This window comes from Habropoda laboriosa, unplaced genomic scaffold (assembly GCF_001263275.1).
Source record: "Habropoda laboriosa isolate 0110345459 unplaced genomic scaffold, ASM126327v1 scaffold128, whole genome shotgun sequence".
In the NCBI taxonomy this organism is placed as follows: domain Eukaryota; kingdom Metazoa; phylum Arthropoda; class Insecta; order Hymenoptera; family Apidae; genus Habropoda; species Habropoda laboriosa.
The window spans coordinates 72,933-96,639 of NW_017100281.1; the positions used below are offsets into that span (position 1 = coordinate 72,933).

The window sequence follows — 23,707 nt, forward strand, 5'->3', positions numbered from 1 at the left end:
CGGTCGCGAGGGGTGGGCGGAAGGTCCCAAAAATCTGGAATTTCCTCCGGGTGACTAATCGGCAAACGGACCGTTACATACAGTGGTTTATGGTACGTTCGTAGGCTATTGAGCGCGAGGGACACAAATTACTAAAAATCTAGCAAAGCAATTCTAGTGACCCTCGTAGGATGTAATTAGACCCGTGCAAGCAACGAACGAAAATCCTCAACTCAAAAATAACCGTTCCCGGTCGATCGTTAACCGTTTCTACAGAAAACCTAACAACGATAGTACTCCACTTAATTCAATATACCGAATGTAGTCTTAACCCTTTGCACTCGAAGGCCCCTTTTTCTGCAAGGAAGTAGCAAAAATTAATGTAATTTTTTAAAATTAACATGTTTATTAAAAGTTGGTTCTTTCAAACTATCTCACTGCTGAGATCTCTAAACACGTAGTGAACAATTCACGGAGGTCCATAGACCTGCTGTCTTGGAAAATATCATCCCTTGAGTTGCCTCTAATGGTAAGTATAATGTCGCTTCTCGAGTGCAAAGGGTTAATATTATATTATTAGCATTCTCATGACGACTAACTATAAATGTGATCAAAAAATAAATACAGATTCGCTGAAGAAATACAATGAGAACTTTTGCATAGTTTTCCATTCGGTTCATTCTTATACCGTTAATTTGAAAATATCGAAATAAACACTCGAAAGATATTTAGAAAAAAAGAAAAACACAAAAGATAAGAAATAATCAAATTTCTTTCGTTATCGTATTTCACTTTCGATCCTTCCCCACACACTCGATATGTTTCGTTAATGGAAGAAGCCAGACACGCGAACCGCCTCCGTGTCCGAAGGAAGCACAGTAGCCACAGGAAGGTCGAGACTGATTTCACTTTTCCATTGTCATCCAGCGGGTAGCCCCATCGTTCGTATCGGCCTGCACACTTTCACTGAACACCTAGGAGGCTAAAACGTCCTCGTTAATTGGCCAAGCTAGTGATTTCGCCTCTAATTAGTGCACGAACACTTTGCAATGTCCGTCGAGAGGACAACTCAGGTAAACGGAAACGAAGAAACCGTCGTATTGTGAAAGTTACACAGAATATTGCCGAACTGATCATTTTAAAGAAACGTCGGAACTATGGTGACTTGATTTACTTATGCTACTAACACGATACCGTGTCCAGAGTATCACATTTCCGCGACCACGTTCGACAATAATCGAAAATGTTGCTTCGCATTCTCCGTTTATTTGCTCTCGTTTAATCATATCCCTGGTCCTCCCGGTGTGAACCAAGATAAACACACGAAAAAGGCAGCGAGTCGAAAAACAGAGGCACCGGCAATCGAATGCAAGTGACCGAGTTTCACTCGTTTAGAAAGTAACACGGTTCCACCGATTCTGCGGGTCCACGTGTGTTTCCGACAGGCGCTATCGAAAATAAGGTGGATAATTTTACGAAGAGAAACCACGACGTCGTAATACCGACCGTCTCTTTCTCTGTATATGGTGGCAAAAAAGTAGGTCGGGTCAGTCAGTTCAAACGACGGTACCTACATGTCGCATGCGTGCGTTTCGATAACGCGGCTATTGTACGCTTCTCCTCGCCTACCAAGCCCAGTATAGAGAAAATTCACCGACAGGCGATTGCATCGGTTGGAAAAATAACGCGTTAAATTCCACGTGTTTCCAAGTATTCAGCACGTTCATCTACGATGGTCTCGTTTCGATCTACGTGATCCACATCCGTCCGGTAGCGAGCTGAAGAAGATTGAACGTGCTACAAAATCGGACGTTGCTGGAGAAAGTTGCGAATGCGATTAAAATTGATATTATCGGCGGAGTAGGTGAAAGCGGAAGCTTTGAAATTTTGCATTTTTTGTAAATGGAATAATTCGCTAAAAGGTCATTTGTGCGCTGAAAGGAAAATTCCAATTGCAAAAAGTATCGAATCAGCGTAGCACGTGTAATCGAGCCTGTTATGTCACAGATTCTATTACCTAACGGCAGGTATACACAGTTGGAAATATTCGATAGGAAATCCATTCTTCGGCGATTTTTCGAAAGATCGTAGTCGTCGGAAAAATGATAAAAAAGCAATTAGAAAGACACAATTAGAACGGAGGCATGTAATCCTAGCCGTGAGAATCAGGTTGAGAACCATGATGCTCTTTGGTTGAAGAAAACTCGCAGGGTGGGATTTTAATTAAAGAAGAACACTGCACGTTGGTACTGTTATGCAAAATGACTGTGCATTAAGAGCATAAACGCCTATTCCGTCCTCCACTAACCACACCGTTCGTTCCTTGTTACGTATTGTTGTTTCACAAATATGTGACGAACTCTGCGTCGAATGTGCCACCGAAACTCCACTTTACTAATTTCGTTGACGTGTCTTCAGTTTCTGTTTAGCTTTTCCAATGGCAGCGAGACAGTGGTTGTTATAAATTATTTGTAATTTAACTTAAACAGCATTTGTTGCACTGTTTATTCGGTATTAAGGAAGAATTCTCGTTAATGCTGTTTCTATCATCCTCTGTTTCTGAAAAAACGAACTTTATACGCATAAATTTGACTATGTTTCGACGAAGATGAAGTTCACTATAGACTATTTCGATTTAGGTTTATAAACACTGCTAATCTCGAGACATTCGCCTTGAAAAAGTTTTGCAATTTCCGAGTTAATTTTTTGCAAATTAAGGCAACTTTTAGAAATCACTTTTTCATGTACAAACGAAAGAAAAGATTATTCTAGCGTTCCAAACACTAAGAAGCGAAGTTTGAAAAGTATTCGTTGAAATACATGAGCAATTTGTGAGACAACGAAATGGATTGCCCCCTCTTTGCACCCTCAATTATCCAATATTTTATTTCTTACGTTTTCGAAAAGAAGCCACAAAGGAAAGAATTTTATTCTACATTTCCAATTTGCTTGCTTACGTGAAATCTGTTACAGAAGCTCTGCGATAGACTACGATGATTAAAACTGTATCGACATAATTTCTTGAAACATTTAAAACACTAGATGTGATAAAATGAATATTTTGCGCTCTACGTAACATGGACTAATTACGGCATATCTAAGACGTTAATATTTTTATTTTTCAGTTACTTACTGAATAATAATATTAGGTCTACCTAAAAATTCCCATCGCTTGTAACTCGGTGACATTAAAAAGCACCATGCGTGTCTTTTCTTATTTAAATTGCCACAATTGGTATTCATAACAATACCAATATACTGAACATAGCATTAACATTATATTACCAGTATTTCGACGACGACTAATTATAAATATAACAAAAAATAAATACAAGTTCTCCACAAAAGCACGATGGGAACTTTTGCATAGACCTAACAGATAACACAAAATGATGAAAATTGACGACATGAATTCGAACCAACGTGAGTTTCGGTTGCCTCTCTATAATCTTACTTGTTAACATTGCCATTAAGTGGTTGGAAACGACGAACAGCAAGAATCACGCGAACGATCTCGTATTACAAGACATAAACGTGGGTTAGTGAAACAAGTGCGGCGAAAAGCTCGCGGTCGTCCGCAAGATTGCACCTTTCGAACAGCCGTAAGAAGGAGAGTGTTCTGTTCCTATTCGCGAGTCTTTATCAACGGCGGTTTGTTAAGAATTACGAAAACTACTGGAAATTACGAGTTTTCACTGTCTTTTAATTATACGAACATCGAACGCTCGCCGAGCATAACTGAATCTAACGTAATTCGCCGACGACTCTGAAATTCGTGCATTCTTGCAACAAGGATCGAAAGATCTAGGATCGATTGCAGATCATTTAGTAGAGCCCTAATGAGTAGTGTGGTATATTATAGTGGAACAATTTTAGAAAATAAATAAAGGTTTTTTTTTAGTATCAACTGCACGAATTCAACCGTCACGGAATATAAATGAAAACTGTAATTTTTCAAAATTCTTTTTGTACTAATTTTTTCCTGACCTGTGTAGGAAGCAACAAATTCATCGCAACTGACAAATTTGTCGATAGTAAATCTTATTTTCCTATTCGATCGTAGAAGAATGAACATTAATTATCGCGACATTTTTCATTAATTCACTTCTACCTTTAATCTTATCATAGCGCGAGCTACCGACAAGGAATGCAATTTAAACGCCGACAGGCGATTGCATCGGTTGGAAAAATAACGCGTTAAATTCCACGTGTTTCCAAGTATTCAGCACGTTCATCTACTATGGTCTCGTTTCGATCTACGTGATCCACATCCGTCCGGTAGCGAGCTGAAGAAGATTGAACGTGCTACAAAATCGGACGTTGCTGGAGAAAGTTGCGAATGCGATTAAAATTGATATTATCGGCGGAGTAGGTGAAAGCGGAAGCTTTGAAATTTTGCATTTTTTGTAAATGGAATAATTCGCTAAAAGGTCATTTGTGCGCTGAAAGGAAAATTCCAATTGCAAAAAGTATCGAATCAGCGTAGCACGTGTAATCGAGCCTGTTATGTCACAGATTCTATTACCTAACGGCAGGTATACACAGTTGGAAATATTCGATAGGAAATCCATTCTTCGGCGATTTTTCGAAAGATCGTAGTCGTCGGAAAAATGATAAAAAAGCAATTAGAAAGACACAATTAGAACGGAGGCATGTAATCCTAGCCGTGAGAATCAGGTTGAGAACCATGATGCTCTTTGGTTGAAGAAAACTCGCAGGGTGGGATTTTAATTAAAGAAGAACACTGCACGTTGGTACTGTTATGCAAAATGACTGTGCATTAAGAGCATAAACGCCTATTCCGTCCTCCACTAACCACACCGTTCGTTCCTTGTTACGTATTGTTGTTTCACAAATATGTGACGAACTCTGCGTCGAATGTGCCACCGAAACTCCACTTTACTAATTTCGTTGACGTGTCTTCAGTTTCTGTTTAGCTTTTCCAATGGCAGCGAGACAGTGGTTGTTATAAATTATTTGTAATTTAACTTAAACAGCATTTGTTGCACTGTTTATTCGGTATTAAGGAAGAATTCTCGTTAATGCTGTTTCTATCATCCTCTGTTTCTGAAAAAACGAACTTTATACGCATAAATTTGACTATGTTTCGACGAACATGAAGTTCACTATAGACTATTTCGGTTTAGGTTTATAAACACTGCTAATCTCGAGACATTCGCCTTGAAAAAGTTTTGCAATTTCCGAGTTAATTTTTTGCAAATTAAGGCAACTTTTAGAAATCACTTTTTCATGTACAAACGAAAGAAAAGATTATTCTAGCGTTCCAAACACTAAGAAGCGAAGTTTGAAAAGTATTCGTTGAAATACATGAGCAATTTGTGAGACAACGAAATGGATTGCCCCCTCTTTGCACCCTCAATTATCCAATATTTTATTTCTTACGTTTTCGAAAAGAAGCCACAAAGGAAAGAATTTTATTCTACATTTCCAATTTGCTTGCTTACGTGAAATCTGTTACAGAAGCTCTGCGATAGACTACGATGATTAAAACTGTATCGACATAATTTCTTGAAACATTTAAAACACTAGATGTGATAAAATGAATATTTTGCGCTCTACGTAACATGGACTAATTACGGCATATCTAAGACGTTAATATTTTTATTTTTCAGTTACTTACTGAATAATAATATTAGGTCTACCTAAAAATTCCCATCGCTTGTAACTCGGTGACATTAAAAAGCACCATGCGTGTCTTTTCTTATTTAAATTGCCACAATTGGTATTCATAACAATACCACAGTTAATCCAATATACTGAACATTATATTACCAGTATTTCGACGACGACTAATTATAAATATAACAAAAAATAAATACAAGTTCTCCACAAAAGCACGATGGGAACTTTTGCATAGACCTAACAGATAACACAAAATGATGAAAATTGACGACATGAATTCGAACCAACGTGAGTTTCGGTTGCCTCTCTATAATCTTACTTGTTAACATTGCCATTAAGTGGTTGGAAACGACGAACAGCAAGAATCACGCGAACGATCTCGTATTACAAGACATAAACGTGGGTTAGTGAAACAAGTGCGGCGAAAAGCTCGCGGTCGTCCGCAAGATTGCACCTTTCGAACAGCCGTAAGAAGGAGAGTGTTCTGTTCCTATTCGCGAGTCTTTATCAACGGCGGTTTGTTAAGAATTACGAAAACTACTGGAAATTACGAGTTTTCACTGTCTTTTAATTATACGAACATCGAACGCTCGCCGAGCATAACTGAATCTAACGTAATTCGCCGACGACTCTGAAATTCATGCATTCTTGCAACAAGGATCGAAAGATCTAGGATCGATTGCAGATCATTTAGTAGAGCCCTAATGAGTAGTGTGGTACATTATAGTGGAACAATTTTAGAAAATAAATAAAGGTTTTTTTTTAGTATCAACTGCACGAATTCAACCGTCACGGAATATAAATGAAAACTGTAATTTTTCAAAATTCTTTTTGTACTAATTTTTTCCTGACCTGTGTAGGAAGCAACAAATTCATCGCAACTGACAAATTTGTCGATAGTAAATCTTATTTTCCTATTCGATCGTAGAAGAATGAACATTAATTATCGCGACATTTTTCATTAATTCACTTCTACCTTTAATCTTATCATAGCGCGAGCTACCGACAAGGAATGCAATTTAAACGCGTCAGAAGCTGAGATGAATGCCAGTTTGGTGAACCGCGGCCGCTAATTTCCAGAAACCAAAAGCCCGCCATTTCTATGATGAATTAATTGGGATAGGTTAGTTTCGTACTCTGACTGGCCAGGTAATCAGCCACACCTTGCGAAAAGATCAGTATTAAACGAGCGTTTTTAGCGATGCTGAGCTGCAAACATCTTTTACGATTTGCCTTGAAGGAAAAGGCAGATAAACAGTTTCTACGTTTCAAATCTAGAATGCATTTTAACCTAACCTAACTTTGTTTACAACACGTCTCGTGCCGTTCGTCGTCGCAGGTTGAACTCTAACCTGCTGCGAACAACGTGTGTTCTGCTTTGATCAGTATTACGAACGCAACGCTTATTTTTCACGAGGTATTACCTAGTTACATAGTCTATTGAAAAAGTTCCCGAACTGATGCTATGCAGCAGCCTCTAGTGGCGCCATCTTCGTTTTAAATCTAAATTCAGTTATTGTAGATCTTGTTTAATCGTCTTTCTGCAAAGCACGTATGAAATTTCTCAGCTTTGTTTCGTTGTCAGTTTTCGCGATGGAACAAAGAGCTGCGAAACAGTTTTGCGTTCTTAAGTGGAAAAAGTCCTAAAGAAGCATACCGAATGGTGCAAAATGCGTATGGAAGTGATCGTCTTGGTCGTACGCGGTTATTTAAGCGGTTTTCACGTTTTAAGAATGGTCGCAAGACGCTCGAAGAGGACCCAAGAAAAGGGCGTCCGACGACAAGCAGAACGGAAGAAAATGCGCGAACGAGTGCGTGTGCTTCTCATGAAAGACCGCCGTACGACTGTTGAAATGTTGTCAGAGGAGCTGAAAATAAGTACAGACTTTTAAAGCGGATTCGACGAGTCGGACCAGAATTGTACCAGTCCGGTAACGACAACGCTCCGTCTCACACGTCGATAACTGTTTCTTCATTTTTGGCTAACAGATCTGTTCTAACGCAAACCCTCTGCTCGCTCGATCTGGCTCCAGCCGACTGTTTCCTGTTTCCAAAACTGAAATTCGACGTGAAAGGAACTCGTATTGAAGATGTGGAAACAATCAAAGAAAAAACTTTTTGAATGTACTGAAGTATCACGTAAAACACAAATTTTTAAGTTTACACTGACGACGTTCCATTGCATTCGTACGTGCGTCCAGAAGGTTGAATGAGTTTTAAATACTGCACGGTATTTTAGATACACGGGAACAGTGGTTCAAACGGAAAAATGGTTCTCTGAAATACACGCAAAGTGTCATCGAACGATTAAGCAAAATGAAATTTCTTCTGTTGAATGCAACGTGTAACGGGTATAGTCGGTGGAAGAAATATAGGGAGATCGTAAATTTACTCAGGCGTTAAAATTTACATGTGCGAGAATATCGACAAGTAAATCGACAGAAACCTGAGAAAGTCGCGTGAAATGTGTCTTAACTTCGACTCAGTCTCAATTGGAAAACGTAAAATGCCGTGTGCGACACTGTGTATCGCTGCATCAATTTGTGCCGCTGTTTAACCTTCGAACGGCGGATGCCGGGTCACCTTTGACCCGGCTTTTAGATGCCTCTTGTGTCAACCGGTATTTGAAACAGAGTCACGACAGTGCTTGTTATATTAGTCATAATGTATTTGCATAATTTTAAACAATATAATGCTTAGTAAAATAAAACAATGTGGTTTCGCTTGCGTACGAAAATGATTTTAGTATTGGGTCATATTTGACCCGGCATTCGCCATGTGTGTGACTATCGCGCCATCTGCTGTCCGAGAGTTAGTACTTCAATTTAAGACCTCGTCTTATTTCTTCCATCGGCTATACATTGGCGCATTATGAACCGTGTTTCACGTGGTTTCAGATATCTTTTTAACACCTATATCGCGTGCAACGGTAATGTATCGGTAATTTAATGAAAATTTTAGAATTTTCATAATTCTTTGACACAGCCATTTAAATTCACGTAATAAACTTCTTATAACCAGTCAAAGATAAATACACAAATCAACGATTTTACCAAAAATTTGCTATAACAGAAAAAGTGAGGTAAGATTTTCATATTTAAAACTAATTGACGCATTCTTATATATTCGTCATATTTTTCAATGCATATTATTTCAATTCAGGTTGTCCTGTAAAAAACCTTCAAATTTTTGCGTATAATTTCTCCCTCGGAAACTGAAGGGAGCAGGCAAGAGTTCATTTGTTAACGTGCCCTTCTGTGAAATAATTAATTAACCCGTTTTGCTTGCATAATGAAAAGATCGCACGCAGAAGATGTGAAATCTCATTGGAGCAGAATAGCTTTACACTGTCTCGCAGCTTCCCGACTGGCAAATCATTTTCATAAAGAAACTTGAAACAACTTCCTAAAAGTAAACAGCGTACCTTGCGTTCCGTGTAACAAACTTCCGAGGTAAATACAGTGAAACTTCGCATCTAAATTTTTACGTGTACGATATTTTATTAAAACTTTATATGTCCCAAACTATCAGGCTAAAGTGTTCTTTCGCTCAAATACAAAGTTAACTAATTAAAATTCTACAGTATTTCCATTTTCTTCCCTTATGCGCGTTACTTTAGACCGTTGAAGAAAGAATATCTTCGATTTCGATACGGAAAATAATTATCTAAATTTCTTCTTGCGAAACGTACATTATTCACATCACACTATAGATAAGCCTTCAGATTAAAATAAGACGTCATACAGTGCAAAACATGTTATGGAAAACTAAATATCAAGTCGTCCCATAAGTTCGTGCCAAAAGCGAAAAATATTTCAACGAAAATCCGAGGAAATTCTATAGCGACGACATAATGGTCCAAAAAATAATAGGAAAAAGTTGTGCAAATAGAAGGTCCTTACGTTTTTTACAAAACTTACAAAACTTACGTAAATTACAAAACTTGACACGAACTTATGAGATGAAGAAAAGAAATTTCGTTGTTATTTAAAAAAGTAACTACTGCACAAACTGTTTATAATCTGATACATCACTAACCAAAAGTTTGAGACCACTTATCGACTTACACCGATGAATCTGCTAGCAATTATGCTGCAAGGATCAACACCGTCCAACTAGGATTTTTCAAAAAATTTCCACCGTGGTCCCAAACATTTTCCCAGTAGCGTACGTACCAATTCTCGAATCCTGAGATAACAACATTTCTCGCACGTTTCCTTTTTACCTTAATCAAATTGCCTCCAGCTACCGCGTACGCAGCCGCGAGCCAGCAGAGACGGCCAACATAAATTTCCGTTTCCAAACGGACACCGGCGGCCAGGTAAATTTCCACGAAGACAATCGATAATTCGCCCCCGTTGAAATTCTTTTCGCCGGCAAAGAAGCTACCGGTGCTGCGAGACGCGCGAACGGGACATGTGGAATCGTTTCGCGTTAAAAGGCCTGGCAAGATCGGAAGTGAGACGATGAGACGAGACGGGACAAGACAGGACAAGACAACGCACAGGGGGCAAGGCGAGACGAGACAAGACGAGCGAGAACGAGGCGGCACGAAGACAAGCCAAGACATTTCTCAAGAAAGAAAGCTGCCGATGGAAAAGACGTCAATCCTCGGCTGGAACTCGACTAGAGTCTGACCTGCTATATAACGTCCGGCGAGCCGTTCCCCTCGACGGATAAAGAGAGGAAGAGAGAAGAAAGAGAGGAGGCTGACAGAGATCGGGTGACGTTGCAAAAGGAAGGAGAGAGGAAGAAGGAGCATCGTCTAGAGAGTATAGTCGAAAGAGGGCATCGCGTCCGGCGTGGTGACCTACTATCTTCGCTTCGGCTGCTCGCCTGTATGGTTAACACCGACTACACCGTCTTGCTGTTTCACAGGTACGCACCGTGTGTACTCTTACGTGTGTATGTTCCACGACGAGCTACCTGCTAGCGGCTACCAGCTATATTAGCCACTTTTCATTCACTACTCCCTGTCACGGTTCCAAGTGCTCAATCGATCGAATCTGAGAAAGGAGAATGGTAAAATCGAACCGCCAACTTCTTTCCAGCATGCTTGTTTATAGGCATGATCGCGATCCATCAAATTGATATCCTTTCGCAAATTCTGTTTGCACGCGGTAGAAGTAGCAATCCTGTTTTATCGTTCGGTTCGGGGTCCGTTTCTGAGGAAAACTGTCGCGAGTTGCTCTCGAGAGACGAATTTATCGGTGTAATCGGTGCTGAGAGTATTAATGGAGAGCTGGCCACACTCTCGAGAAAACTTTGACATGAACGCACACCCTTATTATACTCGAAGGGCACATAATGCTTTTCATAGTTGATAATCGATAACGATTGGCAATATTAATCAATGTGAAGCTGTTGTAGGATTATCTTTATTACGATGGTAGGATTAAATTGTAAAGACGCACATGAAAAATTAATTTAATCAATTTATGTTCGAATTAATATTCATTTTAGTTTTTATAATACAGTAAATTCTCCACAAGTGTCAGTCCGCAAGGAAGCTAAACCTGACACTTGTAGAGTCAGGGACTACGTTTTCGAGCCTCGCGCCCGCCTTTGTAGTTTGCCGAACGTAGACAAGGACAGCGAATAAAAGATAAGGATGAAACGTGAGTCGAGGCAACCAAGCGATTTAAATACCAACTTTTTTAATTTTACGTTTTCTTATCCCGTACATTTGGCTGACACTTGTAGAATCGGCCCTACATTTGACTGACACTTGTAGAATCGGCCCTATTTTTTTTTTTTACGTGGAGGTAGGCCGACATTAAATTAATTACTCAATAAGTATTAATAAGTAAATATTGTTTAAATTATATCGTATTGACTGACAGCGAGCGAGATAACATAGGCGCAGCAATGACGCTTCTATACTGACACTTGTAGAATCCAAACTGACTGACACTTGTAGAGAATTTACTGTAATTGTATTTATATTAAATAATTTGTAATCTTGACAGTTAACTTGTTCAATGAACAAAGTCTTCTTTTGAAATTTTACAAAATAGATTGCAATTCTTTTTCAGAAATTTTTGCAAAAAGGATGCCTTCGTTTAATAACGAAATATTCAAAGTGTCCTAAAACATGAGATAACGTTCAGTGTATCGTTGAACATCATTACAAGTTGAAAAAAAAAGAAATATCCAGTCCCAGTTCCACTTTTATCACGAGGCGAGAAGAATTTATTAAACGAACGTTTATATTTCGTCAGAAGAATCTGTCTCTTTCCACAAAAAACAAATATTCGCAACGTTCAGATTGAACAGTACCACTGCAAATCTTCGATCGATTCGCGTTAAACAACGAAAACATGGTGCTTCGTTAACGTAGATTAAACGTTTTGCGAGAATAGCGAGAAAAAATATACGTCGATCCACGCTGGAAATGTACAATCAAATGTACAAACACGATGTGCCAACAGTGTATATTTCTTTTTATTCGATTTTCTGCGATTTTTGATCGCAGATTCAAAAAGAAGAGCGTGTGTCATCAAATGATCAAATGAAAAGTCTTGATTAAAACTGACTCTCGGTCAAGCGATTCTGATTAAATAGATTTCGTTTCTTCAGACAGAAGTCTCCAGCTTTGATAACACTCGTATGATGTACGACAGCTACATTTTCACGATGGAAAAAATATATTTCATATGTATCGTTTCATTCCTTTTACTATATAAAACTTCAAAATGTGAAACAAACTCGTTTTTTATGTTTGTTTTCAATTGTATTCCATTGAAGAACTACGTTTCACACTGTTGTAAACACTCGTTTAATCCCAAAAAAGAATCCAACGAATGTAAAATTGAATTATTGGATAATCGTTAGTGGAAAAAGCTTGTGAACAGTTTGAATTGCGGTAGATGTTCGCGAAGTTAAAAGGAAAAATAAGAAAAGGCAGTTGAATTGCACGCACGCGCCAATATGCGTTCTCGTTTCGAGCTGCTCGAGGTAGGTATACAATGACAGTTTCATTCAGAACTTTAGTTCGTAGCGATCAGCGCCCGGGAAAACGACAATATTCAACGTAAAAGGAAATTACAAGAGCCACGGTAATTCCCCTTGTCCCGTGCGTGAGAAAATTCAGTATCTTGAGAATTTTATGAAATGAAAATTGTTCGAATTTGTGTAATACAAGAAGAAGTGTTCACGTACTTGGCATAATTACTCTTCTTCCAAATGTGCAAAACAAAAGCGTTATGGTCTGAGCTACACTGGTCAAAATTTGGCGAAAATTTTCCTCGGGAAAAATCGTTATATTGATAAGTTTTAGTTCTATACTTACTTATATCGTCGTAACATAAAGAGATCTTTCGTAAACTATTATTTTGAGTCGACGATGTATCAATTGAAGAATTACGTGGAATGAAAAGGGTTAGACAATTGAGACAATTAAAATTCAAATTAATCCGATCATTAGTCGCGGGAAATTCCGTCAATTAATTGAGAAAATGTAACTCTGAGCGTTCGATGTTTCCGAGTTAAAATTTTCCAAATTATTATTTCACTCATTCTTCGCCAGTGATACCAATCCTCACATAAACAGCGTACGTCTGCGATACTTGTCCGTTACGTCCGAATAATTGTACTTCTGCAGGTCAATTTTTCATGAATCAACGGTCAAATCACCGAATCAAGGTCCTCGAAAATACTTTCGAGAACCGAAACTATCAGAAAATGCAAAGAAAACACTTTCATCCAATCTCTAAACACCGCAATTTTTCACTCGATTATAAAATGCTCAATGATCGTGTCTCTCTATCGCAGATCCTTCTCGATCCTCGTTGCGATCAGGAAGACTGTTCATTGATGGAACACACGAGGATTAGTCGGAAAGAGCACGAACTGCATAAGTAGATTCACCTGTATTACGCAGCACAGAGTAACGGTCACCGTACGAACTGTCTGTCACTTTTAAACGAGGAGGACAGTCGTTTACAGCGAACGATAATTTCCATTCGTTCGAGACTAGTACTTGGGGCGAACGAGCAAGCAGCAGCTGATCCTCGGACGTCAGAATCAGTGGGTAATAATACTGACAGGAGTTACTGCCTCGAACTATGATTTCGTTAGACGGTATTCGTTAAAAAGCGAGAGTGAAAGAAATTCCCTCGCGATTATTTCTGTGTTCGACGAATCTCGAACAGTTATCGTAAATCTTCAGTCTCGACGAAGCGTTATTCTTCAACTTCCTGAAACCGTTCTCTACTTTCGTAATTTCCTACAACGGCGTGGTCTCGATATCGTTAAAGTTGAATTCGGCAAAACACACACACTCGTCGATATCGAATCGGAAAATTTCAGAGAAAAATTGTACTCACAGCTAGAAGCAAAGGCAGCAACAAGATGAAAGTTGTCTTCCGTATACCCCGCCACGTCCTCTCCATCATGCGAATGTCCTCTCTGCAATAAAAGAAATGAAAGAAAACTCGCTATGAATACGGCCCACTGTCGAACATCTAATTCCATGCGATTAATCTCCCCAGTCGATCGAGCGGCTCTTATATATAGGTCACGTGGTACAGGAATCGTCAAATACTCGCGAATCGATTAACGGGGGAAAATGATTAAATAACATTGTCGTCAGGTCGGTACTACAAGTGTAACGTGAGTCTCAAAGGGACAGGAAATATACCGGAAAAAGAGATCCACGGTATTTATCGTCAGTTGGGTGCACAAGTAGCGCGTTTGCTGTTGGTAGTTTTAGAAAAGGACGTTCCACAATGAGCATCTAAACCGCAATCTAAAAAGTCGAACTTCTTAATTAAAAGCTCGTTCAGGACGGCGCAATCAAAGACAAAATTGGATCCTCGAGCGTCGTTGCCTGGAGATTCAATTCTACGCGATTCAAAGTCCTCGCAAAGGGGCTCCGTCTCTGCCGGAATTGCCGGGGAAATGTAGTTTAAAAGGAAGGGAGAGAAAAAATAAGAGAAAAATTAAATTCCTTCGCGTGCGCAATGCCGGCGAGAAAAAAAGGGAGATGGTCAAAGGCCAGTCAGTGGAAAACTTGCAGTTGGAATGCGGCGGCAGAGACATGAAAGGAGGGGGAGGGGGGGGAAAGGATTAAATTCGTGCGCGATCAAGAGGTACGAAAACTTGCAACCGAAGTGAAAATACCGGCTCGATTCCTTTATTTCTTTCGTGGAAACACTGCTATCTACCGGAAGATCCAGAGTGATCGTATGGGAAATGTTCTTCTCACCCCCCGGTTTCGACGGACAACGCGTTCGGTCACACGAAATTTTGCACCGAGCAACTCACACGTCGTCAATTGTTCGTCATCCGGCCCGGGGCACCAACGTGCTTCCTTCCTTTTCCTATGAAAAAGAAGGGAATCGTGCCTGTGACGCGAGTAAACGGGCCCAGAGATGGCTGGCTTGACCGACGGGGACTGACTGAAGGTGCAAGCCACGCTCGTCTCGGCCACGAGCCACGTCCCAGTGACCTACTGACGATCTCGATCGTTCGTGCTGCACACTCACCCCCTCCTGCGGCTCCTTCCGCCTTCTACGTAAAGTCCCAAACAGGCCCACCGTGTTCGCAAAGCCCGCCAGCCCCCTCGCCTTCCCGTTTCTGAGCCGCTTTCTGCCACTGTTTCCATTCCTTCTTTTTCCTCTCCACACGTCTCCCTTTCCTTCTCCGACGCCCTCTCTCTTTTTACACCGTCTCTCTACCACCTTCTTCGTTTATTCCCCACTGGAACGATTGCGATGTGGCTCGGGCACAGGTGAAAGACTCACGGAACGAGGCGCGAGAGTCGTTAAACGAGGAACGGGGAGGAAAGAGCCGCGTTTATTTCGGTGCTCGTTGTTCTTCGCCGGACCGAGAGAATGTTTCCAGACTTTTGATCAACTCTTTCTCCCCTCCCAGTTTCTTTCCCGTATGTTACTCTTCGATGTTGTAAATAAAGCACACGGTACTCGAAACGTGTACATTTTTCCTAGGAAATTCGACTTCGATAGGAAGTAGTTAGAAATGCGACGATTTGTAGACAGAGATGATCGAGGAAATTTAAATGCCATTCGCGATATGTCGATTTTGTGGAAAATTATTTGCTTTCGCTGCCAGGCAGATTTTCAACGCTTTAACAGTGATCCTTGATTATTAATCAACTAAATATAATTCGAATTAAATTGTTTGCTGTAAATAAGAGCTTAAACATATATAATCAGTGATTATTTAGCTAAACTAAACAATTACTGTGGTAATTTAAATCCAGCTCTACTTACAACATCGAAAGATGTACTCCTGCTTGTAATAACTTGTTAATTTCTCTAATATTTCATCTTATCTCAACGAAAAGCGTAAAATTGATTTCAACAGTAACGCTAACATTTTCTGTACGCAACGGGCGCAATATTAGGAATTGTAGAATTTAGTATCGGTCAAATTTAGTATCGTGGCAATTTTCACGAGAAAGCTTCCATTTACAAAAGCTCACGTAACGAAACAGCGAACGAAACGAGCTAACCAGTGTCCATGACAATATCGTAGCGTCAGCTGGCTAGCAGACAGAAAACGAGACGGAAAAATCTGCGAAAAACATTTCGGTCGTCTGTCACATAGCTGAAACGGATGCCGAGCGTGACTTGAATAACGTAACGGAAACGACGCTTCTAGGCTTCAATTTTGGAAAAAGGACGAACGAATTAGCAAAAATGCGCCATAGACCCAAACGGAACGTTTGAAACGTACAAAAAATACCATGAAATTTTCAACATTTCATTAAATAAACGCAAAGTGGCCTAATATGAGACCATTTCTCAAAAAAGTCATAACTTTCGACTGAGAACGCTTTTATTAAAAATCGATACACGTGTCAAAAGTAAGACATATATTCTTTTGCAACCTATTGGAAAATGCATTAAAAGAAATTCGGTTCCTTTGTAATAAAATAAAAAGGAACATTATGCAAATGCAAAGATTTACGAGACCCGTCTTATAATAAACACTTCCAAGGGTCCTATATTCGGAAACAATAGCGTAACTATTAAACAGCTTCGAGGTTAAGTGTTCATTGTTTAATGATACACAACTAGTAAACCGTAAACTCCATTGCATGCACTAAAAAGCAGTATCTATGAAAATGATCGTACATTTACTATTTTGGAGGTACTTGAAAAAAATTTCTGCGCCGTATTTCACAAGTATGTTTGCTCAAGTCGCTTAATCGATTCGAATCAAATTTGATATTTGATTTGACACGGTTAATTACGAAACGAGACAGCATCGCTGCGACACTCGAGAGTTCTGCAAAGCTGAGGTCTCATATTAGGCAACTTCACCCTAATTATCTATCTGCATGTATAAATGTGTATCGTGAAACGTTCCATTTTCGCGGATAGGAAAGATTACGGGGCCGATAACACGGCTGCGTGCAACTGGTATGCCACGCTCCATGGAACGCAAGAACGTATCAATCTAACGTGAGGAACGACGGGCAAACGCGAGGCCCTTGAAAGAAACAATGAAACGTTCGTCGGCTTTAGAACACGCGGAACGAGCTCGCTACTTTCCTTTTCGCTTCTCGAAATCGCGACGCAAACCTGAATTTGCGTAATACCGCGACCGATAAGAACGGGACTAGAAATGCAACTGGCGGTCTGCGTGGCCCAGATTTCTCGCTCGCATGTTGCTAACTCGCCCATCCGGAAGTGGCTTATGGTAAGTCGTTATGTGTGAAGGGATAATGCCGAACAGCAGATAGTACGTGAAAGTGCGAGTAAACGTTTCTCTTTTGTAGCAATTTTTTCTTTTCCTTTTTCCAACCTTTCGTATTAACAAGTGGATAGAAGTATACCGAAGACTCTTCGTGAAAGAGGATCTACGCATGTAAGCATGACATACAATACATGCATCAAATGTGAAGAATAATATTTTCGTCATTTTTGTCGTGTAACAGGCTTTTCTACATTTTGAAATTTAACTTGGTGATGTTCAAAATCAATTTCGTTAAATGAAATTTTTGTTACACAGCGGATTACACTCTATCCTGTACACCTGTGCAAACAAATTTTATCCTTCCATTTTCGATTTGTTTTTTAACGAGGAATCATAGTACCGTATTTTATGGAACACCTTGTACACTTGCAACACTCCATGTCAAATCAAGGAATAACAAGCGTATACCTATTCCTATGTACATAAAGTTCACTTATTCTATAAAAATTGCTGCACATTTACACTAATTTCCGGAATAAGGGCGTTCTATGATCTTAGCTCAACTTTAGGCTAATTATACTTAGACTTTTCGTCACATATAACGTTACTTAAACAAAATAACTCATCCATAAAATGTATAGTGTAAATTGGTAAGAATTGGTATCTACGGTAAATCAAATTTTACCCAAGGCACGTTTTCACTATTATGACATTGCCCTATATAAATGACATTTTTAATGTATTTTAACGTCATTTCGTTCCTTCGAATTCGATACCGTGATCAATCTTAGAGAAATAAATAACTTGCGCGAAATAAGTAATTAATAATTCAATTAGAAGATGAACCAGAAACACTCTGTCAGTGTCTGAAATGAGAGGAGGAAGTAATTGATGATAAAGCAGCGTCTCTAAGTTTCTTTCCGATACGGACTTCTAGCGAGCCTGACTTAATATTCTACTTTTACTTTCACCCATATTCATCTACTTTTCCCTAGGATCTTCCTTATCACTTTCTAAGACGATGCAAATCCTCGTATTTATCAAAATTGTAAAAAGACCCGTGCAATTCTAAGCGCAAAAGTTTCACAGACATTTCGAAATATGAATGGCTTTTTGGGCCAGTCATTGCCAGAATGGCCACTTTGCTTTCTCGAGCGTTTCATTTCTTCACTTTACCGATCATTTCGTTCCACTCGGACAAAAAATTTCAGATAAGATGTGAATCGAACGACGTCGAACATTTCTACCGCACGATTGATCACTTAGATCGTGTAATTGAGAGGTCCAATCAAGAATTCTGTAAGCGTTCAGCAATGTTTGTACAAGTGCTGTCTAAATCACTGGCTTTTCACTGAATTTTACAGACAATTACGTTCACTGTTGTATTGACTATTTCAACGCTAAATTCGTCCTCGATTAATTTGCACCCTGAGAATGACAAATTTTTTACTGTTCTCTGGATTTATGGAGGGGAAAGCTGGTCTAACCCTATTTTCAATGGCGCACCCAGGAGGGAAGGGCAAAAGGCTCTGGAACCTCCAAAGGAAAAAGAAAAGCATTAGAAATTTTTCCAAAAATCTTTTCCTAATTAAAATTCACACGAAAAAAAGAAACCGCGTTGAAAATATGTTTATCCGTTCAACTCGGCTGCTCCCGATATTAAATCTTGAGTGCGCCATTGCATACTTTAACAATGTTTTGACACTCGATGATGATAACTGTACTTCCACGATATAAAATATTCACCCTCGTTGCCCTGCCTATTGTCGACCTTGTGACTTCATCCAGTAAAAAGGTTTACTAAAAAATTGTACCAAATACTGGCGAAGTTTTATAGAAAAGAAATCGCAGATCTTCAAGCAGGGAAAGCTTCGCCGATTCACAATTACTTATCCAGTCGAATTTACAGAGAAAAAACTGATTTCACTGAAATCCTACTCGTTTCAACGCAAATCAAGTTTGAATGAATCTTAGTGTTTCGCATGATATATGCCTACTTTGTTGCTTATTAACTTCCTCTGCGAGGTAGCTGCAAAATGTTGCGTCAATATTTCATACGCACGAAAACAAACTGATCAAGAAAAACGCAACACTTAGTAAAACTGGTTAGAAATCCACACATAATATTTCATTCGCATAATTTGCATACATTTCTAGGGTAAGAGAAGCGGTTTGAACTTTTTCTCGAAAACTCGAACTCGAAAAAGTAATTGCTCGAATGTGTAGATATAAAAGAATTTATCAAGGAAATGGTGAATATAGGTCAACAGATATCCCCGCAAAACAAAGATTTGTATTTTCTGTAAAAATTTGTAAAATTCGTAGAAGCGTGAAATGTGCGTAAAAGGGAGGCACGCGCAACTTGTGAAATTTTTGCAATAAAAGTGACTCGATCAGGGGCGATAATTGCTTAAATCTGCTATAATGTTGTGTCTGCGTTATAATAGCGATCACGGAAATTGCGTATATCGATACGCAGGTGAAAGATATATATCTATATACAAGCATGGTCGAGTTAGGATATACCAGATGCAGGTCAGAAATCGGATCCGGTAGAAAGGTGGGCTATTAGGAGAAAGCGGCCCCAAAAATTAATCTTTCGACTTGTCGCCGCGGTAGCTCATCGAAAATCGTGAATCTAGGCAGCCTGTACCCTAGAATTTTGTTCCGAATACCCAAATCTTTACCTGGTTAGTCATGGAGGGACAGGATCACCTGTTGTGCATATGTACGCGTACCGAACGCTTAACCCATTTCACATCGATATTTTTCTCGGTACTCTAATATTAATCATTTTTCTTCTACACCGCGGAATTCTACAATTGGAATGTACAACGAGTAAATTCTGAAAAATGGCAGACGAGTAATGAAGATTTGGTAAAAAAGTATTCTTCACAGCACCTGGCTCTCGAAGCAAAGAAACAAACCCAACAAGTGCCGCGTTGCATCCTTTACAATTTCACAAAATTCCACGATTATTCCCTACAATTTCTGCGTCATCAACGCTGGTAAACAAACTGGAGATAAGAACGTGTAACGTCTTGCAAAAAGTTTTCCATTTATCAGACAAACCGTGCGAACGATCCGGGGATCCTTTAGGAAAAACTCAAGGAAATCGTTCTGCTGAATACAATGAATCGACTTTTCTTCCGCCCTGGGAACACATACGCATTTTTGTTGCCAGCGACTTTTCTCCAATTACCGCGGCAGTCATTCGCACACGTTTATCCGAAGAAATGGCGGTAGAATGCATGCGTGTCAAGAATATGTCGTTTACGTCTCACGTCCTAAATACGACGCGTAGACACCGAGGAAAATGACACCGAATGGAATCAGGCTCGTGACCGATCTCTTCTCCTCTCCTGGCATCCTTAAAATCACCTCAGATTGTCAGGCTGTGTATTAAAATATGCCAGAGTAATCGTTAGTCGGCGAAGAAGCCACGAGACTATGCTCCGTCATGCACTTTATCTACCTTTCGAGTTTTCGCATTGCGTTTCGCCAAGAAAACAGGCCTCTTTCTCGTTTCTCTTTGCCTATCGATAACTATCGTCAAGTGTACGTGAGTTACATCAGTCTCTGAAAGTTTCAGATCATTAGTATTTAATGTACTAACGATCTTTTTTATAGAATTACGCCAAAGTATGTATTTTTCTGATTTGTAGAGCCTCTGAAAGACGAAAAAGTGTCGAAAGAATACTTCATATTCAAAGTGCCACCGTTTTTTTAACTTTCAGTATTTTTCTTTTATTCTGCTACCGACCATAGCGACGTGCATACTAAATGAGAATCAATTGGATTTATTTAATTCAGATAAGCAGAACGGCTCAAATCATGGCAACCATCAACGTCCTCTTTTTGTTCATGCCCGTGTTTGACGTGTTCCATAGCAGCCACATTTCATTAGTTTTCAACAAAAAAATTTGTAATCATTCTTCAAGGACAAGTAAATACGTAGGAATGAAGCTCGTGTTAATAACTGGTACTGAACTTCTGTAATAAATTAGCAAAAATGGCCATCACACAGGAATCGCTAAATTCGAGTAATAAAAGATTCTTAACACCGCTAGCCCTTTTCTAGAAATTCTTCCGTAGATGGTGAAACGCTGTGGTTCCAAACATTTGGCCGATCACGTGTACAGGGTGAGTTAATAAAAATGACCGCTTCAAATACCTCGTTGCCTGTTGACTTAACAGAAAATGTTCCGAACGAAATTTACTGTCTTCTAGGTGTCTCGAATAAATATATTTCGATTCTTTTATACCCCATATTTTCTGAGTGACATTTTCTCTATAAATTTTCGTTTCGTTTTGAGGTTCAAAGTCAATTCTCCAAATCACCTTATTCAGGTCGTTGAATTCATTTTTTTAGCGACTATAGCATAGTACCAAAAAGAATATACGCTGCCAATTAAAACACCCAAAGTTACCTTGATATCTCGGAAAATATGTAACATAAAAGAATCGAAATGCAGTTATTCGATGAGACACCTAAAATACAATAAATCTCGTTGGAAATATTTTTTGATTAAGTCAACAGATAACGAGTTGTTTCAAGTATTGACTCACCCTATATATTAAGTCGTCTCATTTATACTCTTCGCGATGTGCTTTGTATTTCGAGTTACTTTCGAGAAATGAAATCATTAACTGAGACGTGTACTGTGCTCACAATCAGCTAGAAAGGTTAACAAACGTCCAGGACTCTTGAATCGGAACAAAGCGATTCTTTTTTAACGATCCTTTCCGTTGAATACAACGAATCGACGTTTTTCCGCTTTACGAATACATAGTTACACATTTTTCGGGGAATCATAGACGTGGCTCGATTTTTGAATCCACGATAATGCCAGACCGCGTGTGGCACAAAACGTGCAAAAAAAATTACGCAAATTCGATTGGGAAATTTTATCACACCCAGCATACTCTCCAGACATTGCCCCATCCGATTGCCATCTGTTTCCTGCGTTACAACATTTTCCAGCGGGCAAAAAATTGAACGATATCATTGAAAAATATTGTAATAAAGAAGCAAAGAAATTTTACAGCGAATATTTTATAATGACTTCGTGAAACAGATGAGAAGTTGTGGAACGAAAAGGTGTCTACATTCTTTCACAGTATTTTACATTAGAACTACCAGGTGAAAATGACCCATCAGCAACTTTCGAGAAAAAGTGATTGTTTTATACTGATAAGTATTGTCGTCTGTAACTTTCCAAATTTATTTTCTACGTGTGCGCTTCTATCGGTTGGCCAATAAGTAATGTTCTTCGCAGTAGGCAACCTCTCAAATACAGTCGCACGCTAATTGTTGACATTTCAGAAAGTTATTTAAAAAAAATTATTACATTTCGATGGAATTTTCTTTAATTAGTCTTATTGCAAAAATGAGTGACCGAAAGACGTGTTACCGAGCAATTATGCTTTTTTATTTCCGAAAAGGGAAAAACGCCACTCAAACGACAAAAAAGGTTTGCAATGTGCATGGTGATGGTGTTGTAAGTCTAAGAACGGTGCAAGGTGGTTTATGAAGTTTCACAATTATTTGAATCATAAACCTAATTTTCCAATCACGTTTTACACACATAAAAATTCACTTTTGGAAAGTCGCTAATGGGTCATTTGCGACCCGGCCGGTAGTTCTATTTAGTGCTAAAGATATCTTTAAAGATATCTTATTGGACGACCTGATACACGGAGAAATGACTGGTTTCTTGCAAAAATCGTATCGTGGGCGAAAGAAACAAAGAAGAGGGTCCGCAACAGGGATAATCGAAAATAATCTAGTTGTCCGAAGACAGGCCGTCGCCCTGGGCGTCAGAGCGCTTCGAATACGTGAGTGGGGCGAAGGAAACGAGAAGGCAGCCAGGAGTCACAGTTTCCTCGTCACGGAAATCAGATATCGTGTGGCAGTGCCCGGCTTCCTCCTCGAGCCGGCTATCTTTCCTTAGCGTTGCCGTTGTTGTTATTATTCGCGGTGCAACCGGTGGTGCAACCCCCTTTGTCTAGCCGAGGAGTGACAGGTGCGAGCACGTGACGTAACGAGGTACCGTTAGAGCTGGGCGATGCACACTCACCGGGCGAAGCCCCATAAGAATGCCGGATGGCACCGTGCGTAACACACCATGGGACGGGTGCGTGTTGCGCAAAAATTCTGTCCTCCATTGTGAAAGTGATGTGGAGGAAAGGATGTGAAGGTAAAAAAGGATGGCTCGGACATGATAATGGTTACACCATTCCACTTATCGATGGAAAGTTAATCGTGTGACGTTTTCAAAGAAATCGGAAAGTGGATTCGATCGAACGTCGTCAATGATCACAAATCCTTCTCTTAGCGAGATCAATTATTAGGGCAAAGTTGCCTAATAGGGGACCACGGCTTGTCTCCGTTGCAGAACCCTAGAATGTCGCAGCG

The 23,707-nt window shown here is 39.6% G+C and overlaps 1 protein-coding gene across 1 annotated transcript in view; it reads right to left on the reverse strand.

The window, feature by feature from the left end:
- Positions 1-23,189, reverse strand: part of LOC108573648 — a 35,731-nt gene extending 12,542 nt beyond the window's left edge. The window contains exons 1-2 of the mRNA XM_017936123.1: positions 23,159-23,189; positions 13,950-14,029 (exon numbers count right to left, since the gene is read on the reverse strand). Of these exons, the coding sequence (XP_017791612.1) occupies positions 13,950-14,018 (69 nt within the window). The 5' untranslated portion in view covers positions 14,019-14,029; positions 23,159-23,189. The remainder of the gene's footprint in view (positions 1-13,949; positions 14,030-23,158) is intronic.
- Between the last annotated feature and the right edge of the window lie 518 nt (positions 23,190-23,707).